The sequence below is a fragment of the Haliaeetus albicilla genome, chromosome 9, assembly GCF_947461875.1.
Source record: "Haliaeetus albicilla chromosome 9, bHalAlb1.1, whole genome shotgun sequence".
NCBI lineage: Eukaryota > Metazoa > Chordata > Aves > Accipitriformes > Accipitridae > Haliaeetus > Haliaeetus albicilla.
In genome coordinates, this window is record NC_091491.1 from 12,140,764 (window position 1) to 12,168,104 (window position 27,341).

General features: G+C 42.0%; 1 protein-coding gene across 3 annotated transcripts in view; it reads right to left on the bottom strand.

Moving 5' to 3' along the window:
• The window catches only part of LOC104317200 (S-adenosyl-L-methionine-dependent tRNA 4-demethylwyosine synthase TYW1), a 110,821-nt gene that overhangs the window by 65,682 nt on the left and 17,798 nt on the right, over positions 1-27,341 (bottom strand). For all 3 annotated transcript variants that reach the window (XM_069791511.1, XM_069791510.1, XM_069791512.1), the window contains exons 8-10: positions 24,410-24,536; positions 12,377-12,429; positions 9,554-9,672 (exon numbers count right to left, since the gene is read on the bottom strand). In XM_069791511.1, coding sequence (XP_069647612.1) covers positions 9,554-9,672; positions 12,377-12,429; positions 24,410-24,536 — 299 coding nt within the window. The remainder of the gene's footprint in view (positions 1-9,553; positions 9,673-12,376; positions 12,430-24,409; positions 24,537-27,341) is intronic.

A 27,341-nucleotide genomic window follows, 5' to 3' on the forward strand; every position in this document is an offset into this window, starting at 1 on the left:
TTTAATAAACATACCAGGTCATGTCTACAAAGCAGCTTATTTGGCAAAAAGCAGTTTCTCTTCAAATACAGGGGAAAAAAGTAATGTCTTGTGGCTGATGAGATTTTTTCACAGTCCCTGGCACAGACAGAATTTCACTATCACCTTCCCATTCCCCTGCAGGCTCTGTGACCCTCCACATCATCCACCTCACCAGCTACTCAAGTCTTGAGCAGGTAATTGTGCATAGTATTCCTTCCCTTCCCGCAATAACACAAGCAAAAAAAAATCTCACCCAAAGCCACACACATCAGAAAACCCTTATTTTATTAGAGATTCCAGGTGTGAAACAGGTTTGATTTGATACTTCAGAGACAAGCCATCACTGCCACAGCACCCCACCACCACAGAGCAATGCAAGACTGCACAAAACATGATGGGGAGGTCCCAGTTCACTCCCACTCTCCCCTGGCTAACAAGACTGCCTCCAATCCAGCCTTATTTGCATTTTCATCAGACCTTTGATCTACCAGTATTACTTGCCAGCATTACCAAAGTGTCCCTGGCAGTCAATCAAACCTCTGTGAAGTAGGTGTATGCTTCAGTGGGGCAGTGCATCTCCCTCCCTGAGCCCTTATGTATTATTTTAATAAATCAGCTTTTCACTCTCTTCTGTGAGCAATGCTTAGTATTATGAAGTCTTTCAAGAAACTTTGAGGGAAAACGCAGCACAGGTATAAAGTATCATTTACTCCAGTGATCAACTGATTGATGTTGATGCCTGGTGGGGAACATGAAGGTGAGGAAACACTGGTGGCAGTGATCATGAAAGGACAGAGCACATGGTTCCCAGGAAGGGACAGCAGGGAAAGAGCAGAATAAAAACAAGAGAGTTCAAGAAGCACACTTCAGTGAATCCTGAGAACCAGCAGGTGAGAGCCCAGAGGAGAATAGTTTAAGGGCAAAGATGTTCAGGAGAACTGGCAGGTTTTTTAAACCTTATTAAGGCAGAAGTGCAAACTGCAGCAATAAAAAGCAAAGATATGAAGTGTAACAAGAAACCAGTCTGGCAGAATCACAGGCACTTCTGCAACTTTGCAATCCTCCAGCTGAAAATAAAAGGAAGAGCACAAGAATACGGGGTCATAATGGGAAAGGTCAAGGCAAAAAAAAAAAAAAAAAAAAAATCAGATGCAACTAGCAAAGGACATACAAAAAGGGCTAACAAGAACAACTTTCCTTAGAACAATGTGAGGAGTAAGGGGAAGACCAAGAAAAAAGCTTGTCCAATGCACAAACAAACAATGTTTAATGTTTCTCCATGATGACAAGAAACCTGTTTGCACCTTTTCTTCTGCTTTCTCCTGATGGCGATGGGAAGAGCACAAATTGGACAAGAAAGAGGACAGGTTAGAGATATTTAATCTAAACAAAACTTTTTCAACTAGGATGGTTAAACTCACCCTAGAACATGTTGGATGAATTGGCTGACAGTATCAGTCACTAGTAATAAGCTGAAAGTTTGTGAGTAGCATGTAAAAGTGATTTAAAACATACCAGAAAAGTGCAAATGCAATGGCCACTTTAGCAGGAGCCAAAGATTTCTATACCAGCCCCTCTTAACTTCCAGTTCTTCAGGACATACTGGATTAAATAAGTGTTTGTGAGCCCCAGAACACAGCACTGAGGTAAGTAGCAGCCAACATGAACCCGCTGAGAACCTTCCATGCCAAGACCACCTTGTAGGTGGTCCTTGTAGGCAAAAGGAAAGGAGAAGAGGTTGAGCTTTTGACACCATCTTACCCAATATTCTCATAATCTGCCCAAAGAAATGCTCTGTAAGCAGCACTGTTTTGTAAGACAGCACAAATCAGGGTAGAAAACTGATCAGTTATCACTGGTTCAGTAGGACACTAGATCTATCCAAAAGGCATCTGCAGGGTTGTGTCCTGAACTGGTCCTATTTAGCAGTTCCCAAGAGTTGAATGATGGCTCAAGAGGCAGGCTTACCATATCTGAGGTAGAACCAACCTGGCTGGAGATGCAAACTCAGGGAGGACAAAGTGCAATTAAAAAGATCATCACGTCAATGGTACTACATAGTCATAACTCGCATTTGACTGCAAAATGCCTTGTGGCGGGGACAAAGTAAAGACTTCAAGTCTCTCAGATTTACTTTCTACAAAACCAGATGACCCTCACTTCAAAAAAGAAAAAGAAAGAGAAGTTTTGATAGGAACAACAATTAAAAAATCCCTATCTAGACTGCTGTCTGAGGAGGAACACAATGTTTCTATACAAATTTCCTGTTAAATAACAGACAACTATTTCTCATGTTGCTCTAAGCAATCTTTTGTTAGCTGTAGGAATGAGAAAAATAATGTTTTGTTACAAATAAATTCAGGAAGAGAAAAAAGCTTTTAAAAAGGCATGGAATTATTCCTAAACGCTGATATATTTAAACCATTTTAATGAAGAAAAAAAAATCAGGGGAATAAGGCCGAAGTCAAATGTTTGGCTATCTTAACATCCAAAGAAAACTCTCATTTTTAAAATGACAAAATATTCAGTATTTTCAAAAGAAAATTTGGACTTTTTTCATATTTTAAAATCAACTTAAATAAAAAGATTTTTCAGAAACAGGTGAAAGGCCCAACATGAATTGATGAATTTTAGATTAAACAAAACAAATCAACCTGTAACTTCTACATTTTCACTAGGAGTGCATTGCAGCTCACTAACTCCCTAAGGTTTTTCAAATCAGCTGTTCCATCAGAATAAATTTAGTCTTCTCCTTATAAGATTATTTGGTCATATACCACACCTGGCAGCAACTCATGATAGTACCAATAGTGAGGACTTTAGGTTAATTTTGCCAGTTCCTCTGAACAGAGAGGGGACTGAACTTCAGAAGATTTTTAGAAGAACCCACTTCTGGTACTGGCACTAGTACTCAGCCCTGATGAGGCCACACATCAAATACTGTGTTCAGTTTTGGGCCCCTCACTACAAGAAAGACATTGAGGTGCTGGAGCACGTCCAAAGAAGGGCAAAGCTGGTGAAGGGTCTAGAGAGCAAGACCTATGAGGACCGGCTGAGGGAACTAGGGTTGTTTAGCCTGGAGAAAAGGAGGCTGAGGGGAAACCTTATCGCTCTCTACAACTACCTGAAAAGAGGTTGTAGCAAGGTGGGTGTTGGCCCCTTTTCCCAGGTAACAAGTGACAGGACAAGTGGAAATGGCCTCAAGTTGTGCCAGGAGAGGCTTAAATTGGATATTAGGAAAATAGGAAAAATTTCGTCACTGAAAGGGTTGTCAGGCTGCCCAGGGAAGTAGTGGAGTCACCATCCCTGGAGGTATTTAAAAGACACGTAGATGCGGCACTTAGGGACATGGTTAGTGGTGAACTTGGCAGCATTAGGTTTACCGTTGGACTCAATGATCTTAAAGGTCTCCTCCAACCTAAATGATTCTATTATTCTAACTCACACTTCTGAAATCTTAAGGATGGAGGATGCTCCATGCTGAAAAACTACATCCCAACTCTAAGAAATGCTCACTTTCTTTAAAAGCACAGTTTCTAGAAAGGCGGGCAATGCTGAGCACCTCCCAGAAGTCTGCCCTGTGCTTGTGTCAACATATTTCATTCCTTTCCAGCAGAACCACACTCAGCAGTCTCAAAGACTATTTCAAAACTAACCTGAATGTCAAGATGTACAAATCTGCTTTCAAAGCCGATAATCACTCCATCACGTTACTCCTTACTGTAAGTGGGTACCAAGTCACCAACCACCTGCAGTAAGTATCAAGACACGTGTGAGCATTTCACAGCCAATAGTCTGCTTATTTTCACTACTGATGCCATAAATATGTAAACTAATAATGACAACTACAGAAGCATTGAGCAAGTCCAAGACCAGGAAAATGCACACTGCTATAAGATGAAAAGCACAGATTTCAATCCCAGTAAGTTGCTGGCACAGTACTTCTTCCTATCATAAGCCTTTTGTGTAACAGAAACAAAAATACTACCCGCTGCACAGCGTACGCTGGGAATCCTCACACGGCAGATACTACTTTGGGGACTAAGTGCATTTACAGCAACCTTACCCTGACACTTCTGTGCCTGACTTGGCAAAATAGTGTCTAACTAATAATGAGAGCCACCCTGAGCACCACACCCTTTTGCACAGTACCGAGCAACTGATGCAACCCCATCCTGTGTAAACTTCAAGCACCAACAGCACTGCCAGCACCTCAGCAAAGTGCCAATGCTCCTGCGAGCTGGCACATATGCACCCAGCCAAGACAGTCACCACGGTCTGCTCCCATCTCACCTGATGGACCACATCAACATTTTCTCCTAGAAATGCCTCACATTATTACAGTGCTGGCAGAGCAGCAGATAAAGGCACCAAGACTTTTTTTTTTTTTTTTTAAAAAACATTGACAGGGCATGAACTAGGTATATTTTATGATGTCCTGCCCCCCACCCCATTTATATGGTTATTTCAAGAGCTCCTGGAAGACAGACAGGCCCAAAGGTCAACAAACCGGTGAAGAATTAAATCTGAAGGAAACAATGAACATGGGTCACAATATATTAATTCTGTAAACAAAAAATAACCAACTTGAAACACTGAGAGAAGAAGAGTATTAACTTAGCAGAACAAGGACTGGTGGCTGTAGATGCAAGGAGACTCTCTGAGCTTTCAGGCTCAGGTTCCAAGTTCTACAAACCTGCAGTGTGAACTCCTTTGATATCATAATATTTCACATTTCCCTGAAGAATTTAGCCTCTGGAGTCAAGTTACTTAATGAGAAGAAGCTTTTGTTTTAATCTATATTTTCTTCTTAATTTTTTAATGACCTTATTAAGTACCTCTCCTATGAGAGATTTTGAATTTTTAATCTCTTCATTTTGCAGGGCTTACTGTGATCACTGGCTTTTGGCCACACACTTATTTAGACTGTGTGAACAGAACTTCGCTGTTGCCTACTGTACAAGCTAATGCTGATGTGTTCAAGTACAGGTATAAACATCATAAAGTTACAGAAGAAGAAACAAGAACCGATTTCTTTACAGAATATTTCACTCTGGTTTGCCTCCTCCTCAGATGCAAAAATAATAAACCCTATTAATTTAAATCTTATTTAGCTGTTCCATCTCTCCACAATAATTCATTGGGCTTGAGATACTCAGCCAGAAAACATAATCAAATCAGGTTTGCCTGGTGCTACAATACAGTGTCAGAAAGCCTCAGTCCCCACACTTGCTTTAATTGATTAAAAGATTCAGTCAGTTACACATTTCCATTTAGACAATTAAGCTAAAGAGACACTACAAACACAGCAAGACCAGCTGAGAGCAATAATGGATAGTGGCAGACTATTTTTGTAGGGAGAATTATGACTTAGGGATGTTGCAGTAATTAAGGTGTTGGTTCCCCCCCTCCATGCTCTTGATGCAACAGCCTCAGGAGTTCAACACAGCATGATTGCTTCCTTGCAGGGGGAACACCATACAAATGAACAATCTGCTTTTCCTATCCTCCCAAGAAGCTGCAACATTATAAACCTGCATCACCAAACTCTAAGACAGCTCTCTGAAGGGGAGAGGCAGGGAAGTATGAGCCAGTGGTCACATCAGTAAGGCGTCCTGGCAGGCTTGATATCTAACAGGGACATACCGCTGCCATGGACAAGGAGGAGAAGGAAGGTCTCCAGTGCAGTCAAGCTCCATCTTTTACAAAAACCCCTAACTTTGAGTGTGTTTGGCTGCTGGCTCCACCCATGATTCCTGGTTCGGGGCCAAAATGTGTCAGTCACAACCAGCCAACTACAATGACATCCAGTTCCCAGGGAAAGTGGCTAAACTACAGCATTTCTTGCCAAAGTGAGGAAGAGAGAACAAACAGGCCCCTTGGCCTTTTCCTCAGTGATCCTGGGAAAGCTGTGGTGGTTATGCAGTTGGAAACACTGGCAGACTCTACAAATGCCAGAATCCTGAAAGAAGAGATCAAGAAAAAAAAAGAATCACAGCAGTCTTATCTGCAACTTAGTGTGCAGAGCTGCATGACAAGACCAGCAAGGCATAAAACCTGTATTAAAAACATTTTGCCAACAGTAGATCAAGATGGTAACTACTAATAAGAAGGTAACATGTTTATCCTACACAGCCACCGGTGACTGCAATTCTACATTTAATCTCACGTGATTAAGAATCTGCAAGGCATGGTGGGCTTAAAATAAAAAGTGTATAGATAGCCCTGGCTGCATGGTTTGTGAATTGTGCTGACATGCAATCAGTAAGGAGGAGAGTGTGTACAGAAATCCCTTCTTCCTACACCAAATTAACCTGACCAGCACAGCTCACAGCCACACAAAGGCTATAGCAGCCCAAGCACAGGGTCTGAAAAAGCAACCAAAGTGAAGAAAGCTTCTTTCAGCAGCAGTTCTGGTTTATGTCAAGCTTAAGTTATACATAAAGTGAGCCTTGGGATGGGTCTCAAACTGAGCCTTAAGTCTTCCAACTCGATAGAGGTCTGAGAAGACAGACAGCTGCAGTCCATATGGAAGAGTCAAACAACTGCAACCCATTTCAACCACCAAAGGTAAATAAATGAGAACATTTTTCAGCACAGTCCCATGGAAAGCTGTTTCCTTGCATTCAGGTTGTTAACATTAGTAAAATAAGCATTCTAGCACTCGTTATCATTAGGACTACTGTTTCCAGGATTCCTCTTAAAAGTGACAAATGACATTTACAAGGTGATGAGTTAGAGGCATGTGGAATGTATCACACATGGCGATTTATCCCAATTACTGCACTTTTCAATTTACACTTGATTTCCCTGACTCAGTCCCATACTCAGAACACAGGCTGCTGCTGCTAAGAAATACCGAGTTGGGTCATTTGGAAGGGGAACAGTGTTAAATGGTCTGCCATGCAATACTAGGAACAAAATGCCTCATTCTGACGATGTTATTGCTTTCTATTTGCTGTTTATGATGTACCTTCTGTGTAGGGACAGAAGGACAATAACAGGCATACCAATCGTCTTCCTACCAGTACAGTCACCACTGCAGAACTAAATGCACCAATGCTAGCTGATACATTAAAAAAAAAAAAAAAAAAAAGACAAGCAGTACATTTTTCTTCCCAGTCATTATATTGCTCTGACAAAAAGCAGCAAAACTTCCACATTGAACATGCCATTTGCTGGGTCCTTTCAAGCCAGCATATCATAGAATCATTGAATGGTTTGGGTTGGAAGAGACTTCAAAGATGTCTAGTTCCAACTCCCCTCCCATAAGCAGGGACACCTTCCACTAGAGCAGGTTGCTCAAAGCCCCATCTAACCTGGCACTGAACACTTCCAGGGAGGGGGCATCCATAGCTTCTCTGGGCAACCTGTTCCAGTGCCTCACCACCCTGATAGCGAGGAATTTCTTCCTTATACCTAATCTAAATCCACCCTCTTTCAGTTTAAAGCCATTATCCCTTGTCCTATCACTACATGCACTTGGAAAAAGCCCCTCTCCAGCTTTCCTGTAGGCCCCCTTTAGGTACTAGAAGGCTGCTATAAGGTGTCCCTAGAGCCTTCTCTTCTCCAGGCTGAACAACCCCAATTCTCTCAGCCTGCCTTCATAAGAGAGGTGTTCCAGCCCTCTGATCATCTTCATGGCCCTCCTCTGGCCTCACTCCAACAGGTCGCAGGTCCATGTCCTTCTTACGTAGGGGGCCCCACAGCTGAATGCAGTACTCCATGTGGAGTCTCATGAGAGTAGAGTAGAAGGGCAGAATCACCTCCCTCGACCTGTTGGCCATGCTTCTTTTGATGCGGCCCAGGATACGGTTGGCTTTCTGGGCTGCAAGCACACACTGCCAGGTCATGTTGAACTTCCTGTCAACCAACACCCCTAAGTCCTCCTCCTCAGGGCTGCTCTCAATCCATTTTCCACCCAGCCTGTATTTGCGCTTGGGATTGCCCCAACCCATGTGCAGGACCTTGCACTTGGCCTTGATGAACTTCATGAGGTTTGCACAGGCCCCCCTCTCAAGCCTGTCAAGGTCCCTCTGCATGGCATCCCCTCCCTCCAGCTTGTTGACTGCACCACACAGCTTGGTGTTGTTGGCAAACTTGCTGAGGGTGCACTCAATCCCACTGTCTATGTTGCCAACAAAGATGTTAAACATGCCGGTCCCAATACCGACCTCCGAGGAACACCACTCAATGAAAGCCCATCAAGAGCACCAGTTAACATTTTTTAATAGACTCCCAATTGCAAACTTAACAGTACGACCGGCGTCTAACACTTATACTTAACACTAACATGGGAGACAGCTTCAAAGTGCCTTCAAAATTATAGCAGTCCTTTTGCACTGATGCTGTCATTTAAATATTCTCATGAAATATTTGCATTATTAAAACTTGAAGACTATGAAAGACTGAAAGTGGTACTCAGAGGAATTTGGCTGGTTTTGCATGGAAATATTGGGATGTTGAACACCCAGGCATAGGGATGGAATGGGTGTTATTGGCAGCCAGCCCCCTGGGATAGCCATAAATACCAAAGGAAGCACTGCCCCCATGGTTTGAATTAGCTAGCAAGGTAGAAGACAAGAGCTCAAAGAATAACCTCCACATCCTCCCACCCAGTACACTTTCACATCACTGCTTTTATTTTTGCTGAGCCTCTCATTTTCTCTCATTCTGCACTCCCCCAGCCTAGCAAAAACCTCCCTCGGAAACCCAGGCATTTCGGTGAGTAAGCAGTGCTAGAGCAGCTCACAGTTCAGATCCAGGCAAAGCTCACTTCCTTTAGAGAATTAACAACAAAGTAATTCCGCTGAGATAAGGGGTCACTTTACTGACTAAAATGGAAAGTCATTTATTAGCTACTGTTTTAGAAAGGCAACAGTTACTAAGTCATCACTTTTCACTCCTTGAGAACGCAACTGAATTGGTGGGGGTGAAGGTACTTTAAATAAGAAAAATGGTCCAATTTCAAAACAAAGATACTCACATCGCTTAGTGCCTTTGTGGCTTTGCACAACAAGAGCCAGCCCGTGTTCTCCAGAGCACCAGGAGCCATGGGGAGTCCCAGACAGTGACCTCCAGAAGGAACCAAACCTCTACCAAGTGCTCGGCACAAGCAGCAGTGGGCATTGCAGGGCAGTAGACGGAGAGGTGTCTGCCTCCTGCCTCCCCGATTCCTCATTCCACCTCTCCCCAGCTAGTCTGAACTCACTGGGGCCCAAGACCTGGCTGCACAGGACTCAGCTTTAAAGGAGGCGGCACTGGGGAGCCCTCAGATCCTCTTCAGCCTCTGAGATGTGAAGCCCACCCACCCAGCTCACCTACCATCCCTGACCTACAGACTCTGCAGCTCTCAGAAGGGGAGGAGTACAAGCAGGAAGGGGGAGGAACACTGCTCCCTTCCAAACACTTCCTCCCCTAATTTCCAAGTGAAAAGGGCACACAAGTAACACTGCCCTAGGTTTGAGGAACAGGACAGGGACAGAGTAGAACAGAGTCCCTATCCCAAAGTAAAACTGCATCAGTATTTTACCTCCAGCAAAAGACGCATTTGTTTGCGCAAGCCAGGCTCGGCGTGGCCTCCATGCAGCGGTGGCTCTCAATTCCATAAAATGTGTGTTTATAGCAGCCTCCTCGGCCTCGAAGCATCGACTAACAGCAGAGAAAGACACATACAAACACCGAGAAAGTTAAAACACACCTGTAACCAAATCTGTAACCAAAATGGGTGCAAAGGTTTAAAATCTGCTCCCTGGGCATATTTGCAGTTTTCAGTCACTAGTAACTCCTGTGTTCAAAGTCACCTGTGACAGACATTGAAAGCGAGGTCACAGCTGCAGAGCAGATCAAAATAATGATGACAGAAGCAGTCTGTTTTAAGAAATTCATAGCACACAGATCAGGGTATAGCGTGACTGTTTATATACACCCTTACAGAAAAAAGGCATTTATAATGTCAAATTTACAACTGTTGTAGAGGAGAGAGACTTCAACATAATCGCTAACTTCTCAGTTGCAACACCACAGCATAACAATGTGCTTTACTGAAGCTTTTAACTGAATCAGCCCACAAAAGAAAGCAGGTGAAGCCACTTAAGCTGCAAGAAATATTATTGTAAAAGCTCACTAAAGAGTAACAAGGATCAATTTCAAGGCTGCCCTACTGAACACTCAATTCTTTTCATTTGTCTAGTAGAGTATTTCTTCTAGCACTAAATTAAATAAATACCCTGACCTTATAAACCCTCATTCACACCAGTCAGCAGCTCCAGTGGGACACTGCACTTTCCTTCACAGCAGAACCACAGCAGCCTTCCCATTGGGATTTAACTCCTATTTAGCATGCAAGTTGCTTGTAGCAAAGACTGTCTTTCATTATCTCAGTTAAATAATAATAAATGAGAATGAATCTTTACTACTCTCAAGAGAAAATTTGAAATATGACATAGTAACTTTTAATCTACCTTCCTCTACCTGAAAAGTCCTGGTGATCCACAAGAAAATCTCCACAGAGTAGCAGGAAAAGAATATACAGGTAACCCCTAACACACGCACAGCCTTGTTATAGAGTTGGAAGATTAAACAAATTGGAAAATACTGTTTATTCTACCCATTCCTCAAAACAAGAGAGATGTCAGGAGATTCACAAATTCTAGGAGAGCAACTTATATTTTGGATTTCATAAGACAGTCAAATCAACAGACTCTTCCTAAAATTTGCAGGTTTTATGCTCTTTTCCAGAATATGACAGAACACAATCATTTAAATCTGAGATATCACTATGAAATTCTACTTAATACTAATCCTTCTAGCCCTCCTCCTGCTTTCCACTGATACAAATCTCAAACAAGCCTCCCAAAGATATTCACATATTGGCGTGAATCTGAGTCAAAGCCACTGCCTGTAACCAATTCCAGCTCAATTTATTAGAACACTTTACATTCAATTCCTGCTTAAGCTAAAAATAGATGGTCCTATCTAAGCACACAGGGCTGCTATTTATTTTGTGAAATGGCTTTACAGTGCTGCATTAAATTCTGGTTCTTTAATAAAAATAGGTTCTCTGGTCTTCTCTCTCAGTCACAGCATTGATGAAGTTTGACAAGTTTTTCTTTAAAGGTTTCATGGCCTTCTCTGACACTAAAAATGACAGAAGAGAGAAATATTTGTAAGAGTAAACAGCAGAAGCATCAGTGGCATCAGTATATCTCACAAATATTCATGACAATACAGCAGTGGGCTCTTTAAACCATTCACAGGAACAAGTCTTTTGATGAAACACTTCATTGATACCAGGCATTTCAATAAGAAAACCTCACTGCAGCCACCCGCTTTGGTGATTGCCATTCAAAGAGCTCATTTCAAAAATAAACAAAGTTAATCATGCAGCAAAAGAGAGCTGAGAGACCAAGGAACTGATCACTGCCACAGCACAAGAATTACAGATGTGCTGGCATTTTAATGAGGTGATGATTCCCATAGTTTATCACCCCATGAATGCTGAAAGCTTTAGTATGTTAGATCAGTGTTACTCCCCAGATGTATAACACTATTGACCAGCTTTCAACTTGTGGGCTTCTCAGGCACCTGCAAAGGACTGATGAAACAACAAACATACTGAAGTGGCTGAAGTTTGTTCTACAGGGCTCTGTGCCCCTGCTGGGAACGCTTTTAAGTCTGCGAACTACTTGAAAAGCTACTAGCTTACATAGCCTACAATACACAACTGCAGAGCCTGGAGGATTACTTTTTTCATATGGATGTGTACAAACACACACACAGACATATTACACACAACTATATACATACACACACACACTCCCACAGAGTAATTTTTAAAAAGTCCTAGCATTCACAAGTGACAGTTACCTCGCTATCTGAATCTTACTTGACAAATGCTGAAAACCAGTGGAGGAGCACTGTCACAAACCAGATATATCAGTCACAGAACAACAGGTTCAAATGCCCTTGTGTGCCCATTCGAGTGTAATGACGGACTGTGCTATCTTTGTTTCAGAAGACCTCACACTGGTGAAGTAACTTTTCCACTTTTCTCTGCAGTGTTCTGTTCCTGCCATATATTTCAGCAGGCAGGAGATATTTTAGCAGACAGCAGAATAACAGGAAAAACAACAGAAAGTGATGTTCGCAGCTCTTTGCCATGGTCGCATTCTCACTTCTAGCAGTGGGATTTTAATAGCTTGAAATGCAGAACTACAGCTTGGAAGATTAAATTTGTTTTCATTCAAGTAATATCACATTTTTAAAGGATATTTCATCTGGAAATTGAAATACCTGAATAAGTCTCTAGCTTTTTGTTGTTGTTTATAAAATGAGAAAAGGAAAGAGAGTATACCTTTGTCCATCGGCAGAGCTTCACCCCAGAATGGCTTCCAATCAGTTTGTAACCTGAAAATTAACAAACAAACAACAAAAAAATCAAATGATTCATTTTACCCTGCAGTAATTGATACACAAAACATACCAATTGGTACACAAAATTCTTAAGCATCACAGTCTCAATGCTGCTCTTCCCCATTGGCCCAAAGGTGACACTACCAAGATGATGTCAGTGCCCACCCACAGCACCCTCCATTTGATTCTGGGAGCCTGCACATCAGCGCAAAGGCCATGGCCACCCAAGGGACTTCAGCCAACTTGAAACAGTTTCTCTTAATGGGAGATTTATTTATATTGTTCAGTCTTGTTTGAAACAACAGGGGGTGGCCAGAAGACTTCATATAACAGGATGGCAGACTAACAGGTCTAGCCCAGTGATGTCGGACATCTCACTGACCCCAAGGGACAGCACTTGGGTGGGAGCAGGACAGGGACCCAGAAGCATCTCCCTGGCCCTAAGACATCAACATAGAACAGACTCTTCCCCAAAACCAAGGAGACCTAATTCCCACTGCTCCTTAGCAGGTCTGACCCAGCCTGGAGGACAACATCTGATTCACAGTGCAGCTGCAAGGGCAGAGGAAGAGAACTGAAATGCAGGGCTCAGCTTGAACCCAAACTTCACAGGTTCACCAGTTCCATCTCCACTAGCTGTGGTGGAGCCACAGTGAGGGAGCCGCTCCTCCGTACCCAGGGCAAAGCTGATTTCACATCACTTCCCTGCTCCCCAGCCAAGATCAACACAATTTCATTTAAATTTATTGGTCCAGGAGGATTAATTCCACAACGTTTGTTAAGCACTAAGTACTATTATTACCTAAACTGCTTGAGTTGGGTTATTTTCCTCTTTGAAAAAAGTACTTAAAGACCAATATATCTGAAGGATTAAAAGTCACTTCAAAATCAGCATAAAAATAAGAGGGATTTGAGAAGCCTCACTGTGTCATTCCACATGGTAACATTTATACGTCAATGGCCTGGTTGTCCCCAAACCCAGCACGTCTCAACTAGCTGCTTTAGGCTGATGTTTATATTAACACTTTCAAGGGAAAAACCCTGAAAATTTAGGTATCAAGTCTCTTTCCTGCCAACCAGCACAAACTTAACAGGGAAAAAAGCCTTCTGCTCAGCAGAAAAACCGGCCTTCACCTCCTACAACAAAAAGTAGCACAATTACCCTGCCCTGCTCATTTGTCACCATGCATCTTTTGCACAGCAAGATCCCAGGGGAGTGCAACTGCACCTCAGAGTCCCCCACACCTCCAAGGACACCAAACCAGCCAGGAACTACAGTGACAGCAGATGTCACAACAGCTGCACCAGCTAAAAGTTAAACTGTGTGGAGACACACATGGCCAATGAGGAATCACACAGCATCATGCTGCAGTTACTCTGTCACTTAAACCCAGCAGAGATCTGCCCAGTTTCCTCTTTCTTCTTGACCTCACGTTTGCTCCTGTCACCTTGTGCTGGCTCTAACCTTGCTGTGGGGTTAGGACATATGCAATTTTAGCCTGATCAGTTCCCTGCGGTGACTTGCCAGGAGACCGTACGAACACAGGCCAGCGCAGGGGAGGTGGGTGGCAGGAGCAGGCAGGGGGGATACCCTGTTAGATGGCAAAGGGGCCAACTGCCAGACTAAGTGAGGCTTTGGGGACTTCAATGTCAGGCTGCTCCTGTGTCCTGAGCTGCCTCTGTCCCTCCAGCTCCGTGGGAATGAACAAGATTTCAACATTTTCCTCCCTAAATGAACAACCTCCAATACAGCAAGGAAGAAAGAACTGCTGTAAGCCAAAAAGCCTTGGTATTTCACATGGCAGATCATCCAATCCTTTCCTGGAGAAAGACATCAGTGTAACCCTGGATCAGCACTTCTAACATAGAACTGATAGCCTGCAAAGCCACATGCAATACTGGGGACACCTTTATCTAGGACTGGATGAGACCCAGAAAACCTTGTGGCAACCTCTGACTGACACTTGTCAGAGGCACAGCCAAGTATGCACAACTGCATTCAGCCGCATCACATCACCTCTCCCATCCTGGGTCTGTCCTGCCTATTTCTTCAGCATTTCTTTGCAAACAGGCTTGTCCAGCAAGGTCTAATCTCAACTGAGACCTCCCTGTGCTGCTAAAATTTGTGTCCTTACAGGATTTCTTGACGAGCATTGAAGAGGGTGCTGCATTCCTCCTCTCTGTAATACAGCTGTCCAAGCCAGACTCTTTGCTGATGTCAACCAGCACAGCCCTAGCCTTATTTTTTTCCATTTTTCAGAATCCAGCAACAGCATTCATGTAAGATTATTCTCTCACAGATCCCTTGTCAGCAGAAGTAATATGGCTGCTTCAAAATGGGTTTTAGATTAAAATTAAATTGGAAATAGGACATGCTTGCCCAGATCTGCTACTGAGTTGTTTGAGGGAAGAGAGGAAGCAGCTAAACTGAGCAAGGTGCCAAGCTCTAGAGCCCAAAGCTGCAGCATTTTCTCTTAAGTTACTTAAATCAACTTCCACCATGTGGAGCGCCCACAGCTTCCTTTAAAGGCCAAGAAAATTGTACACGTTCAACATCAAAACAGAGCCTTACAAACTTCAGCCAGCTTTAGTGATGAGAAGGGGCTTACTCATCTTGTTTGCTGCTGCCAGGAGTCACAGCTATGGTTACAGGAAGAAACAGCATATACTTGCAGAACATCTTAAAACCACTGTATGAAGCTGTTGAACTCTGGTCTTCACCACATAGGTAACTCTGGTAGAAAGTGTGGTTACCCTGCTAAGCCATCACAGTGAACACTGGCCATGCCATGGTTTTTCAGACTTGGAAATCAGATAATATATCAGTGATGAAGGCTGAACACTTTTTACACATCTGCTCTAGGTGAGCAGAGTCTTTCTACCTCTGTAAAGCCTATTTCTTCAAGTACTTGCTTTACTGCTGGCTAGTAACACAGGCAGCAAACCAGTTCAGGCTAAAAGAAAGTACAAAGGGTTAAGCAAGAACCACGCAGTGCTAAGTTTCAAACCAAACGTGAGAAAATGTGTTTATGAACCAGGGGTCTTCTCAGTTCTGTTTCCACATCACAGCTTCTGCTGAACCCTTTTGAAAGCTCAGGCTAGCTCATCTCAGCTTTGCCACAACTTCACTGCGGCTCTGCCAAGGCAAATGGTGGTTGAATCAAATCTTTCTGATGGCCCAGAATTCTGCACCTACATATGTCAGGACTCACTGAACACATTCACTATTTTGCTTTTAAGGCATATAACTTGTGAGCAATAACTCTAACTCAATATGGATACACCACCTTCCAAACAATACAGCGTACTGTCTTGATAGGACTCTGCTCACAGTCCATATGTATCTTCAGATACTAAGGCTCAACAATACCAATCCATTTATTATTTCTACAGCCTCATATTGAAAGGATTCCTTAAATTGTAAGCAGGCTCATAGTAATCAGCTCAACTCCTGACTAAAGGCACAAGAACATCTAATCTGAAGTCTATGTATTAGTTGATGCTGCTCTAGATGATAAATTTTGAATGACCTAGAAGCCTGCCAAACTCCACTGAAATTAAGTGTCATTTTTTACTATATTAAGACATGAATTAAGCTTTTAAACAAGCTTTTGGACAAAGTGAGTGTTATCAGGCAATAACACTAGGCTGATAAACATTTGGTGACTGCTTGCCCCGATAATCCAACTGGATTTTAACAGACCACAGACAGACTTTTAATCAAAGAGATGGCAGCATCACAGATGGTGACTGCTCCATTGTGTGGGACAAAACTGTTCTGTGACCATTTTAAACTACACTGCAGCATTTCAACTCCATCATGTAAATAATAGTTTTAAAATTCCACTCTCTGAAATTCAAAGAATTCATCAAGGGAGCCTACTGAGCTCTCAGCCACTGAGACAGGACACTGCTATCTATATACCCATGTCACTTTCTAGGATATCAAGGTATTCTGGTTGTGGTTTTGCTAGTTCCCCAGTGCCATACACATAACAAGACTTTCTAAGCTCCTGAACGTGCATGAATTATGTGTATATGTAAGCAATTAAGTTATTTTAATCTTGAAAGCAGAACAGATATGATAAACCAAATTTCTACAACTGTCCATATCACAAGCAGTGTCATGATATCTGCAGTCTAACAAAAATGCATCTGTAGGACAGCTATACTGAACAGCTTTCAAAGATCCCCGACTATCCCAACATGGCAAAATGTCCATACGAAAAGTCAAAGACACCTTCCAGCTCAGATTTCTATACCACCATGCTTCAACAGAAGACTTTGAAAACACAAAGGAAAAGATTTCATTATGAAAGAATGAAATAGATCAGTGGTTGAAAAATCCCCAAATGGTACAAGACTTAGCCATCCTTCTCTAAGACTGCAGTCACTGTAAGCTTGGTAAAAGCCAATCTGATGTCACATTGTGCTTCACGAACTCAAATGACTTTCAGAAGGCTTTTCTTCCGAGAAGAGTAATATACAGCTGACAAATCAGTGTGGTTCTATCAAGCAATCTCCTTAAATAAAAGCCCTCTGGTTTGAAGCAATGATTATCCATTAAAGCTAAAACTCAGTGCAGAAAGGGGAACTTCACACTAGAAGAATGTTTACAGGGAAAAAAGTTTCCAATTTCCTGCTGTTTTGCAAGACTGCAGTTTAAAGGGGCCAGAGCTGAAGGTCAGCAACACGGCAGTAATCCATCACCACCACTTTACCATTTTGAAAGTTGTAGCACAATTGCTGCACTTGAGCCATGGCCCAAAAGACAATGTTCAGACTAAAGCTAGAAAATGAATAAAAATAAAAAAAACAAGAAATGCCATTGGTGAAAGGAACCTGTTCAAATTGTAACAGTATTTTGTACAAATACAGAAAGTGGCAGCATCTGGGCAATGGAATTTTTCAGATTGCCCAAGCACGATAGGAGAAACCTCCAGTTTCATTCCTAGCACTGCTCAATCTTCAAGAAACCCTTGCCAAGCCCATCAAGATCTACTTTACATTTCTCTTTTTTTGAAAAAGAAGAAAGTGCTCTTCAGAAGTACAAAAGGTTTGTGATTTGTGGAAGGACTTGCTTCCATGAACTCAAAGCAGAAGTGAGGACGTGAGAAAGGATTACAGGACTGTACCTTGTATGCAAAAAAATACTGTCATTCCAAAATGGATGGAAAGTTTGGTCTTTCAGTAGAGCTGCTGAAATACTGCTTCAGATCCTTCTTATCATACTCAAAACAAAGAATATCTTGAACATTTTTAACACATAGTAAAAGCCTGCTAAGGTTAGTGAAAGAAATACAGCTGCTTCAGCAGGCAAACCAAACCTAACCCAGTATCAAGAAAATGAGACTGGCAAAGTTCAAGGGTGGGAATGCCAATAGCTATAATAAATTCTAGTCTCAACACCTGATCATAAAAGAGCTAAAAAATTCTTAAAATCTGGCTTTTCACTTAAACCCAGATGTCCATTTTAATCCAAAAGCATCTTTTCCTTTGCAGCACAGAACTGCCTGGGCAGTAGGAATATAAAACCTCCAATATTCAAGCGCATAATTTCTTGTCAAACTATGCCTTTGACAAAAACAGCCAGAGACTACTGATGTTTTCACCTACATCAACTAATACTGAAGATAAAACCAGAAGAAAAACCTTCTGTATCTGGCACCTTTGACAAAGAGCAATGTGGTAAGTCAGACCATTCGCTGAGCTGTTACAAAATGTTTGCCATGAACACGTCGTGTTGGTGACCTCCACTAGGAGCAACCACAGCAAAGCATGTCTTCTAGAAGTGAGGTCATGGGCATCAACAACATGGCGGCCCATCCCATTTTAATCCATCTCCCAAATCAACTGCAAGTTCTTGAGACCTCCTCTCACCCAAAGCGAGATAGAGAAAGGATGTCCACCCCTCAGCCCAAGTAGTTTCACCAATTTCTATATTGGCTTTGCCATCCCAAGAGGAGAACAGCTGCTCCCCTACTCCCAAAAAGGGATTTTGGGCGCTTGGCAAACAAATATCCATCACCATCCACCAGAACAATCCTAAGAAAACAGAACTAATCAGGCATTCCAGAAGTCACCTTTCAACTGCTCTCAGACACTGCATTCAAGACAAAGGCTTGTAATATAAAAGCCCCTCAAATGTTCTGAATAGCAAAAGAATCCCCACACCTCTGTCCGGGAGGCTGAGAAGACACAAGCTCCACTGAGGAGGAAAGCACATCCAATTCATTCTCCAGCTGCAAAACAGGCAGAATAAAAGAAAACATGATGGGACTCTTGAAAAGGCTGTCTCACAGAAGAGCTGGTTTCCCCACAAACACATGCCCTGCACTGCATCAGCTTCCCTGCTGGGGCCAGAGCAACAGCTCCATTGCCAGGACCCTGGCCCCTCCTCTCACACTCACCTGCGCTCCCACAGAGGACCTTTGGGTCCCTCCAGTGCCTTCTGTAGCCCTGCCTCATATCTCCAGCTCCCCTCACATCTTTCACCTATTTTGGCTGGCCTGATGGCTCGGCAGGAGACAGCAAATGCATACCTAGCCTAAAATCTCATCCTTACCAAGTAGCAGTAACTAGCTGGCCAAACAGAATGGGTCATAACTCAGAGGTCATGACGTTCAGGGAGGAAGAAAAGAGCCTCAGTGTATCTTCTTTATTCATAGTAAAATTCAAGAAATCTGCAGGAACTTAATGTCTTCAAGAACTGCACATCAATATCAACTTTGGCTGAAAAGTTTTAAGTAAAAGGCAGCAGCCAGCCTGCACAACTCCCCTCCTCAAGTACCCAGACAAATACATAAAGAGTCAGAGACAGAACTACAAGTTGCTACAGACAAGATTTTTCTTGTTTGTGTTTTACTGAGTCGCTCTTTTTCAGTCATTCTGGGCCCATTTCTTTCTCTACATTTCCATTTGTATAAGCTGTCCCCTTGCTTGGGGAGAGTGTCATGTTTTCATGAAAGGACAGCAAATTTTAATCCTTGCCTGAATGTATCTTATATTTTGTTCCAGCTTAATAGACTTAATTTCAAAGACCAATACTCTTCAAAGCCCTTCCAACCCCCCACACCCCCCAAAAAAAGCATGCACTTCAAATATAAATGCATTTATGCTTATTTTCCTCTATTATGCATGGGGTAAGTGTACCAGCTCCAGTAACTACACAAGGAAAGAATCAGGCCTGCAAAAGCAAGCTTTCACCATCTACTCTGCTCCTGATAAGCTGCTACATCTGTGCCAGCAAATGAGTATTGCAGTCAGCTCACCACCACCAGCTCTTGGCAGCTTCCACGCTATGGGACTTCAGCATCTTCTGCTTCCTGGATTCTTCCTCTTTAACTGTGTATTTGCTGTTTATTTACACAGACATTTTCTAAGGAGCTGCAAGAAAGTTTACCAGGCTTAACTTTGCCTGGTTTTGGTCATTGCTTTTATTCTGCTTACTAAGAATAATTTGCTATTTTGCAAGCTAATTTTTAATCTTCCCATGGCCAGTATTTGAATTCTGTGGTACATTTCAGGGACTGCACCAGTGTTACTGATCCCTGACCCAGCTGTGAGCTGCTAGTGCCACCTGGAGTTTAATAGCTATACATAAAGCACATCAAATCCCAAAGATGCATGCAAAAATTTTAGCATACAGCCTGCAAAAATATACATCCAGCAGCACCAATCTCTGTGCAACATCTTTGCACAGTGGATCTCATTCCCAAAATCTGGAGACTCAAAAAGCTCAGCACAGTGAGCCAAGCTAAGATGGTCAGAAGAGCTCAGAGCTGCTGACAATGGAAACCTCAGTCCAAGAATGGACAGCAAAAGCCACCAAGTACTTTTAAAAACCTAATCTCAAATAAGGTTGATAAGCACTTGAAAAGCCCAGTCTTCATTTTTTTTCTGAAGTCAGTCTCTTGATTGCCCATACACACTGAAAAACATAGATCAAATTTTATCTTTATGTCAACCATGTAGTCAAAGCATGAAAATAAGTAGTTACTGAAGCAGCCCATACTATTTCAGATACAAGCTGTCTCCTAATACTACTTGCCTTTAGATACAAGTAAAATAGAGGTATCCTGAACACCCTGGTGCTAAATTGTAGGCTTACTTAACCAGTAAAGACAGAACGATCCAACTGTACTGCAGCAAAACTGCACCTGTGGTAGCAGAGACACAACAGAATAATTTATACAGTGTCAGTGGGGTTAGTCTTTGGGTGTCATTAATCCATTCCCATTGTGTTGCCTACCATGAAAAGCAGTTTTATTTAGTAGTGCTACAGTAGAAAACAACAAAGCAAAGAGCGTGTCAGAAATACAGGGTATGAGCAGCTTAAGAAATCCAGGTCCTTGGAATCTCCTAAGCAAACAATCAGCTCTTCAGGATTTTGAGCTTGTTTTTTCCTCTGTTTTATTCCTCCACATTTAAGAAAAGCACATCAAAGAGGACCTGAAGCACTGCTAAATACAACCATAACTTGATAGGGATGATGAAACTGGCTGTCACTGTGTGACATCATGTTTGACCTCCAAATATTTCAAGAAGTCAGCTGCAGTAAAACCATGATACCCCAAACTGCAGCCTTTGGTTTCATATTCGGCGTGATAATTTCTTTGGCTTTCAGTCCAACCATCACTGTCAATAAAACATTTGGCAAATCAAAGAGCGGTTAAGACTAACAATGGTTAGCAACCTAAACAGAGCACAGGTCTTTGCACTATTGCTGTACTTATTTTACAGCAGCAGGAAAACGATAGTCAATATTTTGTACTCGTAAAATAAGCACAACTGATACAGGGGACACTGAAGGAACCACCATGGATTCACAATGGGTTTTTTTTACAGTCACCTTTCCTATTAAAACAGCAGCTTGAGACGCCCTCAAAAGCTAAAGAAGGATTTAACTGTACTTCCTGAAAAATCGGGAGCTCTGGAAAGGCAAACTTCACCATATACAAAATCCTCCTGGTACCCAGGCCAAGCAAAAAACCTTTCAGCCCAGCAGGGATTGTTACAAGAATCTACAAGCAACTGCAGAAAGCAAATGCAAACATGTTAGGCTGTGTCTACTAATCACCACAGGAAACATTAATATGAAAAGTTTGCTTCTATTTTCAGTTTATTTCTACCTAAACAGGTGAAATTACTAAAGCATTAACACAGCAAAATGGTACCACTGCAAATAGAACACAGCCAAATACTTCAACTGTCAGCCTCTCTCCCACAATATTTGTCACTTGGAGGCACTAAATAGTTTGCACTGTATTTGTATTTTATGGAAGACTGAACACTGATGGAAAGGGAATCAGCGTTTTCTCACCACACAAGATTGGCTATGACTTTAAAAAGCAACTACTACAGAGCATCTTTATAAAAGTTATTTGCAACCAGGCAACTACAAGGGCTAAACACCTATACAACCCAATAGGTGAGGCTATATTTAGCTGAAATTCAACACCAGTGCCCAAATAAAACCATTGTTTTAAGCAATATTCAGTTTGCCTACAGTAAATTTGTCTGAAGGTGAATCAAAATAAAAAGAGTGAACATTACAATAGTCTGAAGAGATGCTATTCAAAGGCAAACTTCTGTTATGCAACTACAATTTAAAGGAACAGCTTTCTCCTGAATCACTAGTACTGGTTCTTCCTTCTCTTGAGCTAATTATGCCCTCAGGGATAATCTTGAAAAGACACTAAACCTACAGCTAAAGCAACCAGTTGTTGCTAAATTAGATTATCTTTTGACTACATTGCACTTGTTATTTTGGGGGGAATGGTGCTGAGGGAAGGAGAGAGTTGTTTCATTTTTATAACCACATAAGCCTGTCTTGATGTGTTATTTGCAGAAAAAAACATTATATGACATGTGAAAAAAGAAAGGCAGCTTCTCTTCACTGTTGAGTGACCATTAAAGAATTAGGTGAGCAGCAGAGGAAAGGAGAGGAGGGTTGTGCCAGCAAGAAGCAGTTGTAAACTGTCTGGATACAGACACAATAGTTTTAAGTCTTTGGAACTGCAGATTTATGTAAGTAGATGTTACCAGTTAATCCAATGCTGGCACTATCCTGAATGTCAAAGGAAGGGAGAAATAAATACCTACTTATCTGGATAATGAATTCCTGCCCCTGGAACATCGCAAGGAAGTCCAAGTTCTCTGTGGAGCTTGTCTTTGTGTCAAAAAAATTATGGTAGAAAGATGGCCTTCCCTCCAGCACTGTTTTCATTTTCCAAATGACCACTTTTTATATACCATTAGAAAAGCACAGTTTCATTCACTCCCCAAAACTGAAGAAATACAGACTGGGTCAGAAAGTGAGCCAGTGTGAAACACTCCTGTGGCTACCACAGCACAACACAGAGCCAGCAGAGCCCTGCACTACAGAAAAGACAGGGCAGTGTGCTAAAAACCACCCACTACTCCCCTCTCAGAAGTCAGTACCACAAGCAGCCTCCACAGCCCATCTAGGGTTCCTGTGTCCCAAAGCAAAAACTGAGATGTCTGTGGGACTTGGTACACCCTTCCATGGAGTGAGTAGCCCCTTTAACCTCTCAAAACAGGGGACTTGCAGCAGACAAGCGTGCTTACCTCCCTGCTGTCCATTTCTAGACAGCCATGTCTCCAGCAGCCCACTCCCACAGGCCTGCTAGCCAAATCTACCAGTCCCCTAAACTTTCTTGCAGGCAGATAGAACAATTAGACTTCTGGATCACACACAGACAGTAGTAACTAATTAAATGAATAAATAAAAATAAAAGACTGTAACAGTGCTTCAGCTGCTTTGCAGCATGCTGCAGCGTAACTGCCACCACATTACAGCCTTCAGAATTTAAGCTGAAAAGATGTATTGAACCACCCTCCTACAATCCAGCAGCAGCACCACTATGGACATGAAGAGAAGGCAAAGTCACTGCCACTCCTTGCTAAGCCTTTGCTTTATTCTTTCAGACTATGAATTTAAAGACTGCCTTTTTACTTTATAACTGTGCTAAGGTTAATGAAAAAAACCAATGACGAAACATGTCAGATACTTGATGGGCAGAACACAAAACCAGTCACCTACAAAAGCTCGGGCCGAAGAACAGTTGAGAACCTGGAGAGCAAAGGCTGAGATCCCACAGCTGCTGGATTCACACAGGACATGGTTAAAACTTCAGAGTCCAGCTCTTTAGCAAGGTGCCTCCACTGCAATAACCAGAAGTGCGTTCTCAGAAGCATCACGAGAGATACTATTATTTAGCAAGCAAGAAAACTGAGCATTCTCTCATCCTAAGAGATAAAAGAAATTAGACTAAACTCCCTTTAGTCTCCAACTGAGCAGCATAGGAAAGCTCACACCACCCTTCTGGCTCTGTCACTCAGAACTGAGGCTTCTGAACCACAGGGCTGTCAGTCTGGCTCTTCTCATGCTTGTCCTTTCTTTTAAAAAAGGCGTTAAGCTCATTAAAACTGTTCTCTACAGCTCATAGGAGCTCTACTGATCTAATCATCTAGCGGATTGTTAGTTTGAACTACTTCCATTTCTGGAAATAAAGTTTCAGCAACAAAATCAGAATTTGAAACTGAAATAAAAGCAGAGGACTAAGATGGAAAACAGAGATGCAAAGCTGATCTTTAAATATTCTTTGAGAAACCTACACTCTAGGAGCTAGAGGCATGTGGGACTATCATCTTCTCTCTCAAGCTGCCTTAGCAGATACATTAAACCCTGTGAACTCTGATACACTCTCCACACATCACAGCATGCATCATGCTGAGATGTATCACCCAGCTTTAGATTCTTCCCCTGCAAACAATTAGGTACAAACAGCCCCTGCCTAATCTCTGTCCTGCTTTTGGTTAGAGCCTAGCATGACTGAGGGTCCAGAACAATATTTTTAACAAACAACACCATCTTCCACTTGCTCTATTAGAAGTCTACCACTAAGACCTCAAAGCCTAGTCCCACCATCTGGTCTTTGCAGATCCTCACCTTGTTTTGTGAGCGCTTCTCTCAGAGCCAGGGTTATCATCTCCCTCTTTTCACCTTCCTCCTTCCTCCCAGCATTCTTGTGAGTCAAGCTCGTTCCAGTATCTCCTTCCTCAAGCTCACGTTCTCTCTGTTTAAAGACAGTGAATTACAGTCATTTAGATTCAAGCACCATGTTTTAAGCACTGTGGCACAGTTCAGCCACAAACCTGCTAAACTTAAAACTGACTCAGGTGCCCACACATGAATTCTTGCATTCATGTAGTCCTGCATTTTATCCCATCAGACTCTGACCCTTCAGTAATTTAGGACAGTAAATTTGAAAAGAAAAAACCTGCAACACACTGTATTTGTTCTAACACAGCAATAAAATTCTCTAGGAGATTTTAAGAAACAAGGTGTTTGAATCTCATCTGAAGAGTGATATGGACTCCAGGATTTAAGCCCAAGTGTTTCATGATCGCACAATAACCTCATCTCTCTGCTGAATGCAAACTGGAGGCAGCAAACCATTTTGTGCCTGACACACAACTGCCTGGAGTGACAAGCAGCTATTGTCCCAATTATTTGGGACAGGTCAGGGAAGAAAGCCACATCACTGCAATGACTTAGCCCAGGAGTTTACAGAGTAGAAGTTGTGCTCTCCACAAGTCACCTAAGAAGGCAGCCATGTGCACCACCAAAATTCAGTGATCACCAAAGGCAGCCATGTGCACCACCAAAATTCAGTGATCACCAAAGGCCCTACAAGAAAAGGCTGTTCCCCCCTGCCCCACAGTCAACTCCAGACACATGAATGCCAACATCCCACCCAAGTTTGGCTTCCAGCAGACCCTGGTTTATAGACACAGTTAAGCCCTTGGAGCTTACTTAAAACCAAATGCAGGAGTATCATGTGTTAGCATAAAGTTACAAGCAGAAGAAGCAAACTCTAGCACGCAAGAAATCATGAATCCCCTGCTGTATAAGTGTCACTTCTGAGACTTTACAGGTATTTATTGTTTCATGTCTGCACAAAGAAGCATGAAAGTGTAAATAATTACTTTGATATTTCATGCAACTTGTAATCTGTCAGTCCTTTATGGCTTTTTTGAAATATTAAAGGAGTTGTGGATAAACAACAAACAAAAACCAACAGAGGACATTTTGTTTTCACAAAACTGAGGCTATTTCACATCCAAGCCTCTTTTGTGCCAAAGACATCAAGAAGCTCATACAAATGCTCCCAGTTTGAGTCTACCCACCAACTGTTAACATCACTAAGGAAACCAGTGCTCTTGACTTGCCAAACCATGTTTTTCACAAACAGGGAAAGTAATCTAGCTGTTCCTAGACACACAGACAGATTTCTTTTGTACCTGAACAAAACTTCAGAAAATAAAAGGTGTCTCAGAAGAAAAATAAAATAAAAAATAAAAAAATAAAAAAACCCCCACACAACAAAAAACCCCAAACCAAAAACCAAAACACACACAGACTCAGAGCTTCAAGGACAAAACAGAGTCCGTAATAAGCACTTGAGAAGTGAATAAGAAAGGAAAACATTTAGGGACAGAGGTTATTACCTTTCCTACTCATTTTGAATAAAACTTCACTCACACTTTCAGGGAGGTTGTGCAGGAAGGTATTATCTAATGACCGGTAACACAACATGGTCCTTACTGAAGGAGAAAGCTGTTTCCATTTTCTACTTCCTTTCACTCAGTTTGCTGAGTTTTTAGGCAGGATTTCACTGGTTTCTACAACACATCAAAACTTCCCTGAAAGGCTAGCTCTATTAAGTACTTGTCATTTGTTGGGTTTAAAAGCTCTTTTCTTGAGACTTCATTTATCAGCATGATGCTTCAACAGTAAAATATTCATATTACTGGAAAAGTCTCATGCATAAGGAAGGAAGGACATAAAATCTTCATCTTTTAACTATCAAGTCTTAAATAAAGAGCTTCTACTCCCACAAGCTATCATTTAACCCAGAACTAGGCCCAGCCATCCACTTAAAAAGGAAAGGCACTATCTTAGCACAGATTTGTTAGCTACTCAAAGCAAAATGCTACAAGGGATTTACAAGTGGACACGTACTGGCTTGTCTGCTCTACAATCTCATGCCAGGTTAATTCTCCCAGAAGAACTAAATATGCATTATGGAGCACATAATAATATTAAAAATGCAGCAATTGACTTAAGTATAAATGAGACATCCCATCCAAGACACCCTTCAGATACAGAGAAAGTCTTTCTGAATTTAAAGGTTTTGCTTTTCTACCTGCCTGTTACTGCGATATCTGAGAAAAGCACCTAAACATAAGAACAAGTAAAATTGCCTTACTGGCAGGGCAGAAACACATTTCAATAATCATTTTTCCCTTCGCAGAGATGATAATATTTTTCCCCCCTCATCCTGATAGGAAAGCCTGTAAACAAAATAATAATTTGTTTTTCTTTGAATTGCAATACCTGACTTGTTCGGTTTGGCAAGTGGCTGACTTCAGATATTTCTTGCGGGAAATGGAATTCACAGCCCTGGGAGTTTTACTTATTTGCTTAATAAACCTGTCATATCTATTATTTAGGGTTTGAGTGGAGAGAACAAAGTTAACTTCACACAGAGCAAACTTCTCAAGTTCTGGTGATTTAGCAGAAAGCCCTGTAGTAAATCCAAGGCAAATTACTGTCTTTCCATAACAAATCAAGCAAGCAGTGACAAAAGCCAGCTTTTCATGCCCTTGAAATACTTCACTGCTGAAAAACTGAAGAGTCATCCTCTGGTCTGTGTTCACAAATGAGAACCCACAGATGAGAAAACCTAGGGATACACTCCAATTCCTTGGTACCTCAAGGCTCAGCACAGCTCCTGCTGCAGCCTGCTGGAGGCTTTTTTTTTTTCTTTGCTACTGCCACTGAAGCTGACCTGAATAAAAGCAATTGAGCCTCAGGT